This window comes from Dermacentor silvarum, chromosome 6 (genome assembly GCF_013339745.2).
Source record: "Dermacentor silvarum isolate Dsil-2018 chromosome 6, BIME_Dsil_1.4, whole genome shotgun sequence".
Taxonomy (NCBI): Eukaryota; Metazoa; Arthropoda; class Arachnida; order Ixodida; family Ixodidae; genus Dermacentor; species Dermacentor silvarum.
The window spans coordinates 98050383-98071294 of NC_051159.1; the positions used below are offsets into that span (position 1 = coordinate 98050383).

General features: G+C 42.1%; 2 protein-coding genes across 4 annotated transcripts in view; both read left to right on the forward strand.

The window, feature by feature from the left end:
- Nucleotides 1-4180, forward strand: part of LOC119455732 (paired amphipathic helix protein Sin3a) — a 52626-nt gene extending 48446 nt beyond the window's left edge. For both annotated transcript variants that reach the window (XM_037717159.2, XM_037717160.2), the window contains exons 19-20: nt 1095-1419; nt 3531-4180. In XM_037717159.2, coding sequence (XP_037573087.1) covers nt 1095-1419; nt 3531-3752 — 547 coding nt within the window. In that variant the 3' untranslated portion in view covers nt 3753-4180. The remainder of the gene's footprint in view (nt 1-1094; nt 1420-3530) is intronic.
- Nucleotides 4181-4686: 506 nt separating this feature from the next.
- Nucleotides 4687-20912, forward strand: part of LOC119455734 (hepatoma-derived growth factor-related protein 2-like) — a 75891-nt gene continuing 59665 nt past the window's right edge. For both annotated transcript variants that reach the window (XM_037717162.2, XM_049669228.1), the window contains exons 1-8: nt 4687-5024; nt 6505-6581; nt 10187-10325; nt 12608-12727; nt 15054-15104; nt 16051-16101; nt 16343-16598; nt 18676-18897. In XM_037717162.2, the coding sequence (XP_037573090.1) occupies nt 4947-5024; nt 6505-6581; nt 10187-10325; nt 12608-12727; nt 15054-15104; nt 16051-16101; nt 16343-16598; nt 18676-18897 (994 nt within the window). In that variant the 5' untranslated portion in view covers nt 4687-4946. The remainder of the gene's footprint in view (nt 5025-6504; nt 6582-10186; nt 10326-12607; nt 12728-15053; nt 15105-16050; nt 16102-16342; nt 16599-18675; nt 18898-20912) is intronic.

The following is a 20912-nucleotide window of genomic DNA, read 5'->3' on the forward strand; positions in this document are numbered from 1 at the left end:
GTGGCGCCACATTACATTGTGCCGTGTACTGTTCAATTGCAACTGACTTCGTTCGCGTTGCCGTTTCACCTTTTTTTCCACAGTATGAACAAGCCAAATAGAAAGCAAAAGTGAAAGAACAATGGAACAGGGGCCATACTCTCGGACAATCACTTTTGGGGATATGTACTTTCACTTTCACGAGATTTCTAGTGTTGGGGGCATCCATCAGCTTCCATGGGTGTTGATGTCACTGTGATATGAGAGTGCCCTTGGTATTAAGCCAAGGATGCTGTTGTTAGTAGACTGCAAATATTTTTCTCTGTTTTGATCAAAATTTAATTGCATCGGTTCAGCGAGCCGCGAGGTGTTCTCTTTTTTGCCATGTTTTAAAGTTGTGCACCTCATTAAGCATATATTGCAGTAAAGGGAAAAATGGATATAACAAAGTTAATTTCAGCTTCTGCTTCAATTTCATTACAACAATGTACGAGTGTACTGTTGCCTACTGCTGGTATTAACCACCACCATGTTTCAGAATCTTGCATGTTTCCCTGGTGTTGCCCCTGTTAGTGATTCTCTTATGCACTTCACTCGTGCTGCACCTCGCAAAATATAGTGCTGCTCACTGTGACGGTCGCAGTTCAAGGTTCCTGGTAAGTTTGCAGAGGTCTTGCGACACAGCAGCTTATGAACAGTGTCATCAATGATAATTGCTTTGTATTCTCTGAAACAAAAAAAAAAATGCTTGGGGGGTTGCAATTGGACATAATCACATTGCATCAGCTGTAGTAGGGCACAAAATATTTCTTGTGCCCCGCTGCTGAAGGTAGGTAGTAGTATGGACTTTTTAAGTTCACAATATGCAGATTCCTCTGTGCTGTGTGTGGGTCATTTGCTTGCTCTTTGAAGTGTACTGTTCTAGCCTCATTGCAACATAGTGCTATATCTGCCATGACACTTGCTTTTGTAGCCTTGTGTTGCACTTTTGCTGTCTTCACTGCTTGGTTCTGAAAGTTGGCATCCATATTAACTTTGACGAATTGGCTTAGCATAGCACACACATGGTATTAAGCTGTGCTTTTTCTTTCTCTCTCCTTTTTCTTTTTCTTCAGCAATGTACGAGCCCGCCGGCAGCAAGTGAAAAAACAAGAGAGCGAAGCCAAGAAGTTGGCTTCCAGCACTAATGGCAACAGCAACAATAATGGCACCTGCAATAAGAGTCCTTGCACCAACGATGAGAGCACCAATGATGAGGTGCCTTTCGCTGCAGCCGTAGGTGGCGCTGCACTGGGGTCATCTGTGTCGGCTGGTGCAGGCAAAACGGACTTGGTGGAGGACAGTCAGTGCAAGTTTAACCTCAATTCGTACAAGATGGTGTTTGTTGTCAACAGCTCAAGTTACATCTACAACCGGCGGGCATTGCGTCGGGCACAGCAGGTAAGAAGCACAGACTTGGAAAGAAATGACTGGATGAATCTCGTCGACTAACAATTCTGTGATTTTCATATAGCCCTTAGGCTTTATGGTGTGTTTCAGAGGTCACCTGCCTCGTTGAAGGCACCAGTCTTTGTAACCCTGCCATAAAGTAATTATTAGGACTGTGCAAATGATCATTTTGAGACCAAATTAACTCTTTATTGATGAGTGTTGCCTGCAGGCAACATGCAAGATAAAACCTTTTGATTGCTGAAATTCAGTAAGTGGAATCTCGTTGATACGATCTTCATGGGAACCGGAATATAAAGTGTATGATACGAAAATTATATCATGCAGCGTATTATCCAACCAAATTGTATTATCTGGAAAAGAAGAAAAAGAAACGTATCATCATGAAAAATGTATAAACACAGAATCGTACCAACGAGGTTCCACTGTATTGAGTGTGACGTTTCTGGTTAAATGTCTTTGGCCAACACTAAATGAGAGGCAGCAAGCGTAATTTTTTTATTTAGAGCAGGAGCACAGGATGACAAAGTATTTGGCACGTGGCTCGCTTTCTTTTGATAGCAGGGTCAGAGAGGACGAAATGATGCAAGGTCTTCGGCTGCAGTGGTGTCACTCATGTGATGTAAAGCAAATGAAATGTACGCCTATGGTTCACATATGACGAGTGCTGTCTGAACAAATTCCAATGAAGCCATAGGTGGGGGGAAGCCCACTTTCAGTTTTAGGTCTGAAAAAGCTTTCAGACAATAATTTTCTTTTTGTTCATCATGCTTGTTCTCAATGTGTTTTGCACATTGAGATAAAAAATAAACATTGTTCTCTGGTATTTGTGTGTCATTAAATGGTTAATAGTGCTAGAAGTGAGTTGAATTTTCTTTTCAAGCAGTTTTCTAATTAATCATTGTAACATTCACAACAATAGCAAATGGAGCATTAGGAATAGGACAGTTAGGATGATGGAGACTTGACAGTAGGCGAACGAGGGAAGCTTCAGCCTGGAGCTACTCTTTCATCAAGGGGGCTTGCCTTCATCAGGGCAACAGCAACATTTCTATAAGTGGAGCAGAACAAATTTTTTGTTTATTCTCTTACTGAGGACAGAGCTTATGTGGTCAGAATATAGAGTATAAAGGCTGCCTGGGTGGGCCAGTTAGCTTCGAGACTAAATGGGCAGTGCACTTTGCCTGCATCAACAGCAAAGCAAAAACGCAGGGTTGGAGTAGTCGCAGTATCTAGTGCTGCTATGTGGAATTACAATTGCGGCATGTTCTCATTTTTCCTAAGCTATTCCCAATGTGCATTCTGAACAGATGCACAGACTAGCTTGCTGCATCGTGATTATAGCATAGATCTGGATGCCATGGCTATAGCTGAGTGTTTTCAGATGTTTGAACCCTATATTGTGATATTGAACTGAAAAGGCAGAACATAGATGTATTTTCTACCAGAAATCAATGGAGGCATCATGTGCATTGTGATAGCCGTTTCAGTCGAGAATTTGCAATAAACGTTTTTCTAGTGCTTTTTTTTTTTTGTGCTGGTGGTGAAGCAGCAAGAAGGGCAAGGGCAAAATAAATTGGAACAGCACACTTGCTATTGTATTTCTTTATGTCCTAGTAACCCTGGGGATGCACTTTCGTGAAGTGATTGAGAGGGGTAAAAAAAGTGCATTGAATGCACTTGCTGTGGAAAATGCTCAGATATATTGTAGATATAAGTGAGCGAACAAGTTGGCAGAAAAAGCTACTGTGCCTTTCATCTTCATTCATGTAAACCCAACCACAAACATGAAATTTGCTAAAAAGCTTCCTTGCTCCTTTGCAGTTATGACACCTTTCAGTTCCTAAATCAAAAGCCGCGGATTAAGTGCTCAATCACAATTAAATTCACTTGCTTTCTTTGGGGCAGTTACATTGGCTGCAACAATAATTCCTCCACCGAATCCGGTGCTTCAAAAGCTTGCAGCACAAGAACGGGTGAAAAAAATTCCAGCGCCCTTCATGAAAACCACAGGGCTCTGGTTCTCGCACAAATGCCTACTATGTACAGCACGTGCTAGACACCAGGCATAATTGATGGCCCCTTGTGCTTTGCTTTTGCAGTCTCATCGAAAAGTGTCTCAGCGGATGCATCACAGCTTCAGCAAGTGGCACCAGGGCTGGCTGGACAAGAATGTGGACAGCGAGCAGGACAGGTTATGTGAGGACTGGCTGCTGGGTCTTGGCTATGAATGTACAACAAACTGCATTCAACTTCCGGACTGTTCACGGCCACCCTACCGCCCGTTCCGACGCTTCCGGACTTCGTCTTCTGCCCGCTCGTGAAGGGTGCCCGGTGCAGAAAGTGTACAGTGGGTGGGGATTGGGGATTTGATGCAGCGGCCTTGGGGTGTGCGTGTACAGAAGCTGTAAAACACCAGCAAGAGACCATCCTGAAGAAGCTGTGTATTATCATGCTTGCACACTAAGCAAGCCACCTTGCAGGTGGAAGGGGAGGGTGGCCATTTCCTTTATGCCGCTTCAGCTTTCTCTTGCAAGCTGGCTTGCAATGTTCATCACACCAACAGTGCTCACGTGCTGTTGGATGTTTGTAAATTTCTCATTGGATCCTCAAGACAATTGAAATGTTTCTTTGCAGTGTTGAAATAAACAAGCCATAGAAAGTGACCGTTTAATACGGATGGTGTACAAAGTATTTATATTGTCACTTTCAATTTGAAAGAAGCTATAAATATAACATTTCATCACGTCAACTGTGTCTCGTTTATTCTGTGCATCTGCTGTTTAAGCAACAATTAGTGAAATAGCTTCACTGAAAATTTATGTGCATGAACAAGTGGAAGAAAAAACACCAGTTCCTTCCAGTTCCGACGTCCCTCGGCGCAGCTTAGTTTCGTGGTAAGCTTTTTGCAGTAATTGGCAAATCGCGGCACGTGCATGAACGCAAAGCCACGCGAATCAAGTATTGCCCGGCTAAACACTGCGTTCGAGCAGAATATATTCGTGCGTGAAGTGAAAGAATAAGCAGGTGTAGTGGGGTTTATTTGAAGTTGCAAGGCTACGCAATGGTAATGGCGCACGAACGCCGCGCGCGGCGCTTTCATCCACGACACGCTCGAACGCCCTATAAAAACAACCGGGAAAGTTAACTTGGGAAAAAAAGAAAAAAAAAAGCGACGAATTTTGTTTGGCATGTGCCAGTCAAGGTTGTGTTTAAGAATTTAAATTTTGTGCCACCGGCTTTTTGCCTCCCCCCGCTTCAAGCAGTTGTCAGTTGCGCCCGTGGTTGCACCGTTGCTCGCCAGTTTTTAGCGGGCTTAGGCCTACGAGTCGACGCCGCTGCCGAAAGAGCCGCGCACTACGCGCACTGTCGGTTCTAGTTGTGCCGCGCTGCGTTTTTGGTTAAATAATTATTGTGCGAAGCACGAGTCCCTGTAGTGACTAGTCTTTTACGCAAGGTGGTTGTTGATCGTTCTTGAGGACACACTCGTCGAGGCGGTGAGACCTTCCTTTGCCAGAATGTCTGCGAAACAGTCATTCAACGTTGGAGATCGCGTGTTTGCCAAGGTGCGCGGGTACCCGCCGTGGCCTGCTAGGGTAAGTGGTTTTGTTATTCTAGCCGATAAGACGGCGCTAATGGTTGTCACTGTAATTTCACACGTGCATAATAGGCAAGCGAGATTTCTCAGTGGAACGCGGCCACAATGGTTGGAAGAGCCCATTCTACCGGTTCGATTTCGCACCGGATTGCTCCGTGCTTGTTTGTTGCAGGAAAGTGCCAATAAATACGTTCGCTACGACAGTACCGGCCTCGCATTAAGGGCTTCACAAAGCCCACGCCGAATCGTAACCTGGCTTCAAATGGCGCTTGAAATCGTGAAAGTTGTGATCGTGTTATTGCTGCACGTTGCATTATTTGTTCGTGAAATTCATTCGGATGTCCGCGTGGGGCCCAGAGCTTCCTATCGAAAAATGGCAGCCTGTTTGAAATGATACTTCTTGATGCATACCTCAGTGCACGGCTTCACCATGCGTTTTCGAACGCAGCCACAACTGAAAGATTGGTCTACCAGAGTCCAGTGGCAGGCTTTATCAGTGTTTGAAAGTTTTGCTGGCTGCCTGGTACATTATCGTGATATCCTACATCCAGAGCAACCATTGCAAGAGGCCTTGTGTTCACTTTTGTAGCTTAAGAATTCAGTCAACTGATAAAACGATTTGTGACCTGCATGCTGTGGGATGAGATCGTGAAGACGTGTTGGATTTAGATATTACTCTAATAATGCATTATTCAAGTAATCATTCACGTTTGACATACACGCATGTAATGCTTGAAAGTGCACTGTGTTGTTGCTTCTGCCACTCTACAATATCCCCTGCCTGGTTTTCCAATGGGGTGATATAAATGCTTCTTGTGGTCAAATGCAATGTCTCGGAGCTCATAAATGCGAGCTTAATTACGTTGCCGCCCTTCAGCAAGTGTGCAGTATTTTGCTTTGTATTCATTCCCTTTACTTGATGATAAAAGTCTAGCCAGGCTAAGCAAGACAAGATTCTCTCTTCTTTGAGTCTCGTCTCTGGCATCCAGCCATTTCAGCTTCAGAGGAGTTTTGTATCTTGTTTTAGTAAGAGACCAGCCATAGTGGTTCATTTCAGGATACAGTTTCTGTTTTGTCATCCTTCTGCCACCTTCCTTTACTGGTTGCGGAATGGAAGCTGGCTAAGAAGGGGAAAAGAAACACGAGCATCAACAGCATAACTGGGTGAACAAAGTGTTGGGACTATAATTGATAAATAAATAAGGACAGAAATAAATAAGCATAATGTTCTCATGTCTTGTTGCCCCATTTCTGTGTTCCCCAGGATTTGCTGACTTGACCAATTATCCATCCTACTGCAACAGATTAATGAGTAAGGGGAGGCATTTGAGGGCGGTTCTTGCAATCAAAAGGCAATATTGTTCCGTTTGCCTTCTAACAAATTGCCTCTGACCACTCTAGTGGCTAAAATAAAGGGTGAAAAAATTCTGGCACTTTATGAAAGCATGATTGCAATTCCTTTCTATTATTTTGTTTAGGTTGAAGATTGTATCGGAGACAAATCAAAGCCCAAGACCCAAAAGTACTCGGTACTCTTCTACGGCACATATGAGACGTAAGTTTTGCTGCCGAACAGACACTGATCTGGTTGTGACGCGAGGGCCGGGCCCCTCTGTTCTCTTCCAAGTTTTGACACTGAAGCACATGGTGTGCCCTGAAAATTCTATGTCTAATTCATAGAGTGCATGCATGGAATTTATTCTATGTGCAAAACTGGACATTTTGCAAAATCGCATTTACTGCCTTCAAAAATTTGTGACACCAGATTATCTGGTAGGTTCAAAGTGCAGTGATCTTGTGTAATTTTTCTTATATTGAGTGTGCATGTCTGTTAGGGGCTTAAGTTGCAGTTTTGAATTTCTGGGTTCATGTCACATTCATTTCAAAATGACACAAATCCTTACAAGAAGGCAACCGGCGATGAACATGGTGAGTAAAACGAGAAATTCAGCAACCGCTCACTGTACTACTACCCCAAGCTCTGAAGAAGATGTCATTATATGGCAGTGGAACTGCAGAGGTATCCGCCACAAGAAAAATTGCCCTTGCACTACGTCACCCAGGCAGCTCGCATACCGGATGTCATAGCATTGCCGGAAGCGTGAATCCCTTTAATGTTACCTGGGTGTACTGCCTATTATAACAGCGTGCCATGTGCAAGTCGCCCCTCTTCACCTTCCCCTCCAGCTATGACGGTGATGCTCGTTGCAAATACCCACACGGTCATGCAAGATATGGGTCATATTAACAATCAGGATGAGCAGAGCATGCTCCTGCACTGTAGCTTTCATAATACCTACAACATCGTTTTCATTAACACCTACCACATACCAAGAGAAAGATCTAGCAGCCAACAGTGGAAACATTTTTTTACCTCCATTCGTCATCTGGTTAGGTGACTTTAAATGTCGCCATGAAACTGGGGGCTATTGTAATAGCACTCCAAATAATAGACAGCTCCTACAATTAGCCTATGAAGCTCATTTTCCCCTGCTAAATGACACGACAATGCACATGCGCATAGGGAATCACAAGGAACGTGACACCAATCCGGACAAGAGAAAGGATGTGGTGCAACACAGGCAAAACACTCGGCAGGGACCATTATACATATTAGGAGTCACGGTTCCCATCCCCCATCATCAGGCGCGTAGCCGGGGGGGGGGGGGGGGGGGGTTGTAACTACCAGAAAAACGACACGCAGTTACGCTGTTATGAGCGATGTCATGTCCCATGATGCAGCCATGCTTAGCATTAATTAAGATCCACAAGTGCTTTGGAAGTCCCCCCACAAAACCACGTCACCTACATAATTGGCGGCACAACAAGCCACTTAAAAAAGCAAATTTCAATTGTATGAGCTTTCACGCAAAATTTATGGGTCTGTAAAGTGGCTGTTCTCTGCAATCCGACAGTAGAACAACTCGTGACAAAGTTGGAAGCTTCTCTTCACAACCTACGGGCACAAAATGGCAAAGTAATGCAGTCTGCATATGTTATGATTGCACAACTGCAGGCCATGCTCAAGAACATCCGGCTAATTCATGCACTTGTAAGCAAGATTAAGTGCTTCCTTCATGGAAAAAAAAAAAAAGGAGTGGGAACTCTGACCCATGTACGAGGCATTCATTCATGGCATGTTTGGCTATGCAGACCAGATGCGACTTGCTCTAAACATGTTTTGCCTGTGGCCAAAACTGCTGCCATCAAGCTTCACATAATCGAAACTTTTTAAATTCTGGTTGATCGCATCTGGTGCGAAAATAAACTCTTTTGTGTCGTTTTGTGCTTTGGTGTCATCTGCACATGTTCATTTTAATGTCGTCTAGCCGTTGAGCAAGGCTCAGAAGAGAAGGAGGTGCGTCCTTTTATTACTTTTTCGCAAGAAATGGTGATTTCCGCAATATGGGCCACTCGCTTCAAACACAATATTCGAACATTTGTAACTTTGTTCCAATAAAAATGATGCAACATGTTTTTTCATATTATTGTTCAGTTCTCAGAAAACAATTTGGGTGACCTTGAATGAGACAATCATTTTTATATATAGAGAGATTCTTCACGTCTCGATATATTGAGTAAAAAAAATTTTCGCTACAAATTAGAAGAATAAAAATGCACACATTTTTTATCCACTAAAGGCCTATCTCTGCTGTGAATCCCAACAAGCTGGGATGTACAAAGAAGTAGGAACAGAGTCCCAAAGATAAGCACGTTTGAAAAATGTAGCGTTTTCGAGAATACTTTTTAAAACGTTACTTCGTTCACAAATCCAGAAAATTCTGTGAGCTACTTCCTTTTTATTTCTATTTGCACTGGAAATAAAGATATTCACTATATTACACTTATGTGGCTTTATTGTGAATTTAAGAAAAAGCGCATTTCATAAAATAGTCGCCGTCACCCAACGACCTTTGATGATTGTTTTCCCTTTTACTAATTGCTTACTCAAGTAGCAGTTTAGCACTATTCAGTCACGTGTGTGAAAGATTATCGGAAGAAAACAAATATCAAATATACGACCTGTTGCGATCTCTCATGGAATTGAACATCAAACAATCGCCCTACAAAAACCATGAGCACCTTTTCTTTGCGAAGATGTTGTATTGATGTTCCGGCGCATCAGTCTCTTGCCACATTCAAGTGAAGGGAAGATTGGCCTGAATTTGCTCTTGTAATTATTTTCTGCCAATTGAATGAAAATAGACCTTGAAAAAGATTTTACTAGCCTAACATGATTTAGTGTTGATCTAAAGTGTCCCTTTAATGTAGCCGCACCTGCAGAGGCATTTTGGGTAGCCTGTTTTAACAAGTTGAATTTAAAACGGGCACCATCTCATGCCAAAAGTAACAAGAGGCAGCCGACCGAGTCAGTGATAAGTATCATGGCTGGGATGCGATAGCTTCTGACAATTGTTGAAATTTACTGGGCTCATGCATGATACAAATGTCCTCAGAGCGTTCACTGAGCCCTCTTCCCTGTATAAGCATAACATGTGGCCACACACATCTTGCTTCATGTGCTTTGTCAGCAGGAAGTTGGAAACCAGCATTGAAACTCTGCATGCCAAAAGCTGTACTGTAATACACTGCCTTACTAGCACAGAAAGCAATGTCTCAACAACACTATGTGGTGCAGTGGGGCAGCCATCATCCATCACCTTATTGCATGAACACATTGGTCCTATGAAGGCACAGTTCGAGTACCAATACATAGTTCCAAGCATCAGAAGCCTAAGCTATGAATAGAGGTACTTAAGCATCGCATGGACTTTACTACAGGCTAGCCCAGTATGCAGTGGCAGCTGATAATAATGTTTGCATAGGCTAAATGTCTTAAAATGAACATCCGGTCCACATGTGTATTGCACTGTGAGCACATAGATTCCCTTCAATGTGTACTACTTAGAATGCAAATGCATGTACTGAAATTTCAGATTTTGGTTATACTCCTGAATGAGAAAAAAATTTGTGCTTGAACAAGTGAATTTACCTTTAATCGAGATGAAACTGTTTTTGTCATTTCGATTCTTGTGTTGTCTGAAAGCTGCAAAATTTTGTGTAAGTGGTAATGGCTTCTATGATAAGATGCTCCTTCCTTCATTTTTTTGCATGAATGCACATTGGTTCCTAACTTGATCACATTTGGTAATGTCCTAGGGCGACTCTGGCGCCGAAGGACTTGTTTTCCTACAAGGATTTCAAGGACAAATACGGCCAACAGCAGAAAAGGAAGTTTTTCAACGAAGGTCTCTGGGAAATAGAGAACAATCCTAATGTCACACCACCTGGATTAGGGGTAAGTGTCAGTTGAACTGCTTTTCTGGGAATCCTTGTTTTACTTCATGTGGACTGAACCTGTTATTATAGTAACTGTTCAGACAGTCATACAGTTATTATTAATTGTTATTACTACTGTAGGGAGGTATTATTGAGCATAGCGCACAAACTTATACTTTATACCTAATAGCACGTCTCTATTAAGCCCTTTAATTACCAAGTTCTTTCGTAAAATGTACACAAATTTGTTTTTGTTTTTTTTAAATAAAGTTAGTGCACTTTATATCAGAATTTGAAAAATATTATGTGTGCAGTATGTCATATTCGCCTGAAATATTATTGGAAGACATCTGCTCTGAAAAAGCTTTCCCTCAGCACATGTGTAAGGTTAGAGGGTAATTATTTGAACATATGATAATGAAACAAATTAAAAGCATTGAAGGGTATGTTCAAATGCTGAAACTCAAATGCATGACACAAACTGAGTTGGCGGGTCCATCTCGTCTCTAGCAAGCAAAGCAGAAGAAGCTGTGGCCTGGACAAGTACAACTTAGGCTGCTTAGTTAAATGGTTAAGCACGTACATATGCAGTCAGTTGCCTAATTTGTGAATTTATTAAAGTTAGAGCTATGGAGGACAAGTGACTAGGCAGCTCACATGTGCTAAAGCTACATTGGCCTAGAGGCCCTTGCTGAGTGGACATTTTTTCATGTGTAAAGTCAGTAGCATCCACAGAGATTTGGTTAGCTATTTCTGAAAGCATCATTTCAGGGATTAACATGCCATGTTGATTGTCAGGGCAGATATATATATACAAGGTTCTCCACTTTTACGGGATACACACGAGTGCGTGGCCACACTCCCCGGAGCGCCAGATGCGGCCGCTGGACAAACTGCTTGCAAAACCGCGTTGGAAGCCAAAGGCGGTCGTCTGCAACTGCGTCGACACGCGCGAAACCTTACCTAATGCTGGTGTCATCAGTTTGCTTACATCACCGTGCAGCGTGCCCGACTGAAAGTCTTTTGTATCACCGTACATAAACCACTTGCCCTTATCACCCGTAGCACAACAAACTGCTCAAAAGAGTTAAGAACTGCTTGCAGAATACCTGCTTTTTTTATGTGTTGTGCGTTTATGAGAGACTTGGCATTTTTTGTGACCATATTTATAACACGTTGGAAGTCAGATAAGCTGAGGTGGTATATTACAGCAGGAACCTTTCGTAAAGTATTGATCCTTTTTCTTGCATGTTCAGGCTCTCTCGCTATCTTCCTTGGCTTAGCATACTCTATCTGCTCACTCAATCTATTTATTGTAAAATCGTAGAAGCGTAAACACGCTATAATTTGCTGCTGTAGCAATGCAGCTGCCCCCTCCTAATGAGCAAAAGGCTAAGTTCAGCCGCAAAACGATCTAACATGAAAGTATATGTTAACACGCACTACATGTTCTACTGACTAGCCTCAAAAATATCTTCGACTACATCACTTTTTTCCTTTTAACGTATAGCGCTACTGATAGAAAAGTTGGATTCACCAGTGCTCACCAGGATTCACCATATTTTTTACTAGTTCCTTAGGTAAATTGAAATGAGTAGCACATAGGCACACCCACCATGCATATGCTTTTAAATATTGAAACAAATACCACGTCTATAAGAAATTGTTATTTTTCTACTTGTTTACCACTCCAAGTAGTTTGTTGTGCTGCGTGCCATAAAACACTCGGCGCATTATGAAGGTCGATACGAAAGATGGGCATTCGTGCACCACGATGGAAGCAAAGGTACGGTGCCAGTATCAGGTGAGGCTTGCGCACTTTGGCAGAGTAGCAGACGACACGCTGTAGGCACCACCTCTGGCTCTCAATGCGCCTGTGCAAGTAGTTCTCCTGGCGGCCACCCGTGCTGCACCACGGAGCGTGGCCACGCACTCGCGTGTTTTCCATAAGAGTGGACAACCCTGTTCAGCGGCTGCTAAACAAGCAGCTAACTCAGGTCTGTATTTACTGTATTTGCCAGTAGTGGTCTTGCAAAGCCAAACATTGTTTCCGCAAAAGAGTGATCTCAGCTCCAAAAAACGTTGTGCTTTCTTACAAATCCATGTGCACAAGCTTGTCTGCCGGGTCATTGTGTCTGGTGTTATGCACGAAATTTTGCCTGACCTTGTTCTAAAGCAATGAGGATGAGTCATGTTGATGTTTGTTAATTACAATGAGATGGCAAGGAGTCATGATGAGTTGCGAAATAGTACACCGGCCAGCAATGCATTGTCCATGCCCATCTATGCACCCGTCATCAGGGGTCTGGCAGCAAAGCTTCTGGGAAAAAGGAGGTCAAGGAGGCAGCGCCACCTGAAAGTGAGGAGGAAGAAGAGAAGGAGGAGTCTGAGTTGGTCATTGACGAAAAGCCATCAAAAAATGTGAGGCACAGTCAGCTGCTGCCTGCTTTGCATGCTGATTGATCCCCCCCAACCCCCTCCTCTCCTTGCCTTCGTTGGTGCACCTCAGTTAGCATGTCAGTGCATGCAGTGAACACTCTGAACAGAAGACTCTGAAGCATGGTGAATTGAGCCAGATATCAAACTAGAATGCATTATACTTGTCAAATTCTCAGCTAGATTGTTGCTGGCATGGATTCCTCTAATTCTTGCCACCTATACAATGTCGAACTAAAACGTTTTAAATCGGCATTCAAAGCGCCAGTGAGAGCTTTCTTTGCCGTACATATCAATGTCCACAGCATAAAAATCAAAGATTGTCTTGATGGTGTTTTTTGAGTCTCTCTGTCTGAAATTTAATGTTACTTTATTTACTGAAACGTGGTTAACACATGATGACCATGCCTATTTTCCTGGTTATCAGTTCGATGGCCGGCTAAGGGTACTAAAAAGAGAGGTGGTGGTAGCTGCATATGTTAAGAGTAACATAGCACACTATGTTATTGACAAAGGAGCAGAAATCATGTGAACAAGTTCTTCTCTCAGTAAAAAAGAAAATTGTGAATAATATTGAATGTAGGAAATACACCCTTAGTCTATTCTTAGACATCCGCAAGGCCTTCGATTATGACATACGAGGACTTGCGTTAGGTCTTTTAAAAATTTAACTAACCGGAAGCAATACGTAAGTGTCGCAAATAACAATTCCACAATATTGACTGTTTCCCAAGGTGTACCACAAGGATCCATATTGGGTCCGCTCTTGTTTATCAAATACCACAATGAAATCTGTAACATACCTGACTCGCCAGATTTGATTTTTCATAGCAAGTACATTATTGTACCTAGAACATAAAGTAAATGTGTAATTACTGGAACTTCTAGCTTGGCTTCAAGTAAACAAATTCAGCCTTAATCTAGCCAAAACCAGTTACATTAGGCCAATTAATACAATCACACAATGTTCAATAAATGTCTTGATTGGACAGACAGATTCAGCAGGTTTCTTGCCAAAAATTTCTGGACATTTGTTTAAATGAGAATTTATGCTGAAATGCACATGTCGCCAAACTTGTGGCTGACTATAAAAAGTGTTGGCTGTCTATACAAAATTATCGATCTAATACTGGTACATTTGAAAGTGTCTTTGTATTGTGCTTATTTTACTGTAATATTATACTGTATATTAGTTTGGGCACAACCTGCTTGAACAATTATAAAAACTTGGTCACCTTACAGAAAAGAGCTCTGCGTACTATTGAACGATACTACAGTCGACCTCAGAACTTATCCACACAACCTTCATTTAACAAATATTAACTTCTGACAGCCAACCACGTGTTTACCTTTCGTTTACTACAGTACATACACAAAAATCAATTAAATGTTACAATTTCAAATTTGTCCCACCAACAAAATACCCATTATGAACACATGAAAAATTTGTTCCTAAAACACGCAACAATTACGGTCGACCAAAATTAAGTTACTCACCTTCAACAATTCTAAAGAAAATTCTGGGGCTGCAACAGTCATATGGGGACAGGTTACCAGCGAAGCTGTTTAGGCTGCATACATAACAGTTATGAAATTGTACATTTTTTTCATACGGCATCACACTACACCAACGCAAGCACCGCCACGGTCACCGCACGTCCCATGCATCTGCTGTAACTGCTGCTGCAGCCGTGCCAGCACTTCCGACGCGCGTGATGTTATAACCACAGAAGCGCAGGCCGTGCGCGCACATGAAGACAGATAAGCAAGAGAACAAAGTACTACTTCATGTTTCATCCTTGTGTCTACTTGTTCATGTGCCTTTGTCTAGCATTTGCACTTCACACAGAAGATGTAACAGTGCTGCTACAGTTGGAATTTCTTGCTTTTGTCAGTTTAGCGGAAATGCAAGAACGTATTAACAGACATGCAAAAGAAGACATCTGCTGCACATGCTGCAAAGTTATGCTGACTTTTAGGGAGTATGTAGAAAGTGAAAGGCATGCAAACATAATCTCCTAAACTGGTAATATTTCCTGCACTTATATAATTTTACAATTTGTGGGAATCTCCACAACTTCAACCCTAATGTTTGTCTCTTGCACACGGCATGTTTTAATCCTACTGGAGAGGCTGACATATACATTCTCAGCGATGAGTACCCAGATGAACACCACCTTCCTTGGTTCTTTCTTTTACTTTCTTTCTTCCTTTTTTTCCATATGCACCATATGCTTCCATATGCACCATGCGCATCGCGCAGATGAGGACTGCTTCCATGTCTCAAAATTTTTTTTTTCTTTTTTTGTAGAAGCCTGAGCCACAGCCTGTAAAGAAAAGGGGAACCAAAAGAGCATCAAAGGTAGGATGTTCTTTTCTCTCTGGTTTGTGTAGCACGCTGAAGCTATATTTGTTCTGCCTTATTTAACAGCGAGTTAATAAATCTAAGGGGAGTTTTTTGTCAGCTGCATACCTGTGAATGTGGCTTGATGGTTGTAATGGTTAGGTTCTAGTATTTGAATTTCTGACTACCTTGTTTTTGCTTAGGTGAAACTTGCAATCAATATAGTAGTTCCTGGTGCAGTGAAGTTCAAGTGAACAAACTTCAGGGGACCTTGAAGCAGCATTCACTCGCATGAAACATCACTGAAGGAATGCATACATTAAGAACTAAGCAGTACCGTCAAATAGTAGAGAAGGGTGCATGCACAAGTGCTGACTTGTGACTAAAGTTCTAGCTTGGAAAGTACAGTAAAGCATTCCACAGTTCATGACAGTACTCCTCATTCATGTCCCATATCCCTTCTTATTAATATACTATCGCTAGGAATCGGCAGAGGTGCAGTGCAGTCAGAATCTAGGTTCGCATGCTCTTTTATATAAAGAAAGTTTCCTTTGCACTTAAATGGGCTTCAGATGAGCCTGTTGTGTTATAATACATGCTTGCAATGCCATCTTGGTTTGGGTTTGAAACATATGTAAGTTTCTTGCTGTTGTAGCGATAAGGTTTTTAGCTTCAGTAAAATGCAGAATCATGATTCTTTGTTACAGGAAGCTGGTATGATGTAGGCAGACCTGATTTTGTTAGACATCCTAAAACTTGCAGGACTAAAAACAATATATATATATATATATTGTGCACTGTGCAATTGTGGAAGCCAACAGAATAAATTTCATACACAAGGACCACCTTTTCCACTGACCATGTTTCATAACCTTAGTGTACCTTGATTAACTTCCGAAACTTTCAGCTTAACCCGAGAGTTTCATCACAATTTACTTCTTTTGGGTTTGTTGCTTTTTTGTAGGACTCCACAGACGACCAGAACGCTGGGGAAGGAGAAACGCCCAAAAGACGGGTGAGACACTCTGCCAGCCTTCATAAGCATGCTCATTTGAGGTGCTCTGCAACATGTTTCTCTGTCAATAGCTGTTAATGATTCATTGCCCACATTTTTATAGTTATTAATTTTTCACAATTTTCGAGTTTGAGTGGTAGTGATGGTGCAATGGTACACTCATAGCTTTGGCTATAGGACATTTCTAAGCATATACTTCTGCGGATTATGTCTCTTATGTGGTGATCATTCTCTCTGCCAGGCCTCTCGGTCTAAGGATTCCGCAGCCAAGGCTACCCCAAGCCGCAGTCGCAGTGGCCGCAAGATAAAGCGCAAGAAGTTCAGCTCTGAAAGCGAAGGGGAGGAGGGTGCTGAGCCCACTGATGCTGTGGAAGAGGACAACCACAAAGGGGCCAGTGAAGAGGAAACCCCGCTGCCACCTGAAGAGAATGATGAAGAACCACCAGCTCCACCATCACCACCACCAGCCAAGGAAGAGCCCCCTACTCCAAAAGAGAGTAAGTGTACACATGTTGAAGTCTATGTGAAGCTAAGCTTTAGGGAAGTTGCAAATAAGTGCTATACAACCAACATATAATTGTAATAAATTTCATCCTATGCAACATTTAATCTCATGCAGTGGTAATGTTTACACATCGCAATGTTCATAACTTCTGTGTTCCTGGTGTCACAGTGGCACATACTCGTTCTGGAAAGATTAGCCAAGAATGAGCACACATCCAGTGACACATACGAAATGGCCAAATCGTGAAATAAGGAAGCTGCTGTATATTGTATGTTATTCCATTAAGAGGTCGGTGTGCTGGTATGCATATGAGCTGACAATATGCATTCAGCATTTATGTAGGAATGTATTTTTTTATTATGCAAAATAGAGGTGCATTATAGCAATTTATATGCCATTCTGCTGGCATACTTGCATTTGGAGCACAGACATGCTTCGTATATGCAGTAGAACCTCGTTGATATGATCCTGTTTCATAAGATGTTCCAGCGGCAACATTCACTATTGAGAACGCAAAACTTCAGTGGCGATTTAGCCATAAATTACAAGAGAAATGCGTTAGAAGAAATATAAGAATATTTTATACAATTTTTCTGATTCTAAATTGTTGGGATAACTTGCAGAAAATATTTTACTGTAAGCAAGCTAAATGATATGTGAATATATTCCTGAATACTCAAGGAGTGCAGTAAGCTTTGTTTCATGTTTTTACCTCTGTTCTATCCAAAGTTATGAAAGTTCAAATTTGTAACTGACATTTGAATTTTCTATTTTATGCCTAAAAATTTTAGAATGTTTCAGAGTAGAGTAACATTGTACTATAGCTTTACTGCACTCCTTGGAAGTCTAGCTGTCAGGTTTAAAAAAAAAGGGGGGGGGGGGGGTTATTCCAGTTGGATGATCAGGAGGGTACCAGGCCTCTAAGAAAATTCTGATGACCAAAAATAGTTATATTGAAAATGTGGAAAAAACCAATTACCATGGGACAAAAACATTTTATCCTCCTAGATGTGCAACATTTGGCAAGAAAGCAAGCGTTTTTGGCTTGCTTTCAAAAACAAGCCAGAAAGGGTGCTCTTTCAAACAAGGCCAATATGGCCTGGCTCCGATAAATGATTTTGCAATGGTGAACGTCAAAATGGGTTATTCGAACTTATTTCAGCTCTTTCATGGGCCAAACTGAGCATTTCGCAGGCTCTAAAAAAAAAAATTGTTTTTTCAACCGCATGTTGCAAATTTTTTTTTTTTTTCTTCTTCTTCTTCCTGCAGGTATGCTATGTCATGTGGATTGGTATTCTCGTAGATTGTCATGTAGGTAGTCATGTAGATGGGTTGGTATTCTGTGCACTGTTAATTTACGTCTGTTAATGTTATCTTATTATGATTTGTATGCCGTTCCTGCTTGGGCTACGCCAAGGCCTGCAGTATTGCATAAATAAAAAAAATAATTAATAAATTTTACAAAAAAAATTCGAGGGCTCCTAGGCGCTTCTTATTAGTTGTGAATGCAAAAGCATTAATGTCCAATTTTACGCCGTTGAGCAGTCCTTTTAGTTATAAACTCCTTCACGGGCAAGCGAGCACATTGAGATGCTTGGTGCGTTTTGATTTGGCCTTACCCCGAGGCTCAGTTCGAACGCAGGTAAGAGCTTGCGCTGACAAGGCACACATGGATTACACATGTTTCCGAGAGCGAGGGTGACATGTTGTTCGGGCGATGCCCTCTCCCCTCACGCATTACCACGGCAGCATGGGTTCCCTTTTGCCTGCTCGTGCGAAGACTGCGAATGTGCTTGATGATGGTGTGCACAGTGGCAATGGTTTTGTAACCCCCACGTTGAGACTGCTGGTTATGTATCGTTGTGCTTTATTAAAGGTCATTTGAAGTTCGGTGTTTTCCCTGTGTATCTTGCCCAGTCCCATGTAAATCTGCGCCGTAAAATTGTGTTCTATAGTACTTGTAACCATCTAACTCATCTTATTTTCTCGATTGTAAACTTAATTTTCAGAAAATTTGCGATAATTTTCTCCTCCTAAGCATCCGGATCATTATTTTTGTATTTGCGTAGCGTCACACCGTGGGAAAAAAGGGCGACACCACCACAAGGAGAAAAACGAGGAGCCCGCTCCCGAAGTCGCAGTGCCGCCCGAACCTGAGCCACAGGAGGAGAAGATGGACGAAGTCGAAGACCAGCCCATTGAAGCTCCCAGCACAAAGCCGCCGAAGAAGTCTAGCCGACGACGGGACAAACACGCAAGCGCTGAATTAGCTGCCGCCAAAGAAAACACTGGTAGGTCAGCCGTTTGAGCAGGGTTTTTCTACACTGTTTTGTCTCTACAAGCTTTTTTTGTCTTCCGGTGTCTGGGCATGAGTATCCGTGTAATCATCGAATCAAAAAAGGCATCTCTTTTGTAGCTCTGTGGGTGTGGTTGCTTCAGCCATAGGAGTATGAGCAGGTAGACGGAGCATTGTGTGTGGGATGCAGTGGTTACCAGCACCTGCAGCTTTTGAATCCCAGGGCTCTTGTTCTTGGGCAATGGCAAATGCCTCCATTTTTGTGTCTCCCACCTTTTTTCATACTTTTAAGACTTAATAACTGTGCATGAAGAATACAAGATGCGGCATCCTTTTAATTTCGAGTAGCTGGATGTATTCTATGCTTTCCTAACATTTATTTTAGTAGACAAAATTGTATCATTCTCAAAGAATTGTGCACTATTTTTTGAGGGAGGACACTGAATAAAGAAGGCATTTTAAAGGCATTGGGTGTGACTCGGTATTCATTTGCATTCACTGATAGTAGTTTGCTGCAAGATCCACTGTTTTGAAAATGCAGACTCTTGGCCCATTCTCAGTCATTCACTTTTGGAAGTAGTGCTTTCACGTGACATAGTACAGACCGTATGGCCTCGCCGTATCAGAAGCATTTGCAAATAGAGCGTTGTTTCAACTTCCCATCTTACAGTAGTGCTTGACAATTATGCAGCACCTTTGTTTCCTACTCCCTAAGGGTCTGGGGGAAAAGTTGAGGTCTGCAGGAACTTCTCCAGATATGCTCTTATTGCCTATCGAAAGAGCGACCAAAACGTGTTTTGTGTCAGTTGTGATGAGTCCTTGTCTATGTGAACTCTCATGAACTTTGAAAATGAAAACAAAACATGCATTAATAAATTGGAATCTTTATGGTGTTGCAGGCGGTTCCGACTACAATGTGCCACAAAAAACGGCATTGTCATTCCTGTGTAACACATTAGCCTTTGCATTGTTCATAAAGCGCAAGTGACATAAAAAGGTACCTAAATCCTAAAAGACAACCGTGGCATACTTATTAAACATTACACTAGCCCCCACCCCCTCCAATCTCCTTTCCCTCCCTCTTTTATACTGTGACAACACCAACAGGCCTTTTGGTTTCATGACCTTATATTGTTTTTCTCCAAGATAACAATATCTACTAAATGGGAATAATGCCAAGTAACATTTGAGCAAATTATGGAATTCGTTATAACCAAAATACTGTGGACCACTAAGGTTAATAATTTTAATGTTGACAGAAATTCTGCCTGCCCAAAGAGTTCTTTTATCCCGTATTTTCACTAGTCATGCCAACTGCCACCCTTGAAAGTGATGCTTCCGTAGGTGATTGATTGAGAATACAAAAGCAGCCCACACTGTGACGCATTGTAGTATTCACTTAATCAAACCAGCCAAATTCAAATACAAATTTTGAATAAGGTAAACCAGTGGCAAGTAGCGCCAGCAGGCTGTGGTAGCTTCCAGTGATTGCATAATACATTAGTGCAGCAGTTCCCACTTTCTGGCCTTGGCGAACTCCACCAGCCTCCCCAGACTTCACGTCAGTTATGCAAGCAAAATGTCAAAACTGAATGCCACGTGTGTTGGAGAAAAATAAATAAAGCAATGCCGCCATAACATGAGCTTGAGGCCTTAGATGTTTATGGTTCAGCATGTTATCTTTAATCTCAAAGACCGTCGCTTTTGACTGGGGAACTCATGATAGTACTACATAAATGCACAAATACTTTTTTTTTTTTTTCCACTCCGCTATGTAATGCAATGCATGCAACTGGCAATACGGCTACCACTTTAGTTTGCGTCCCATAAACAGAGTCCTGACATAAATGAAATGTGTGGCGCACAGAAGCTTGCTTATTTGTTTTTCTTTTTGCACTCAAGTTATGCAAGTCATTTATGCCGTGGAATGGTTATCAATATATCAATATACTGACTGCAGCGCTAACCTTAAAAGCTCGCTCCTCCTGACCACGTGAGCCAGCTGTGGAC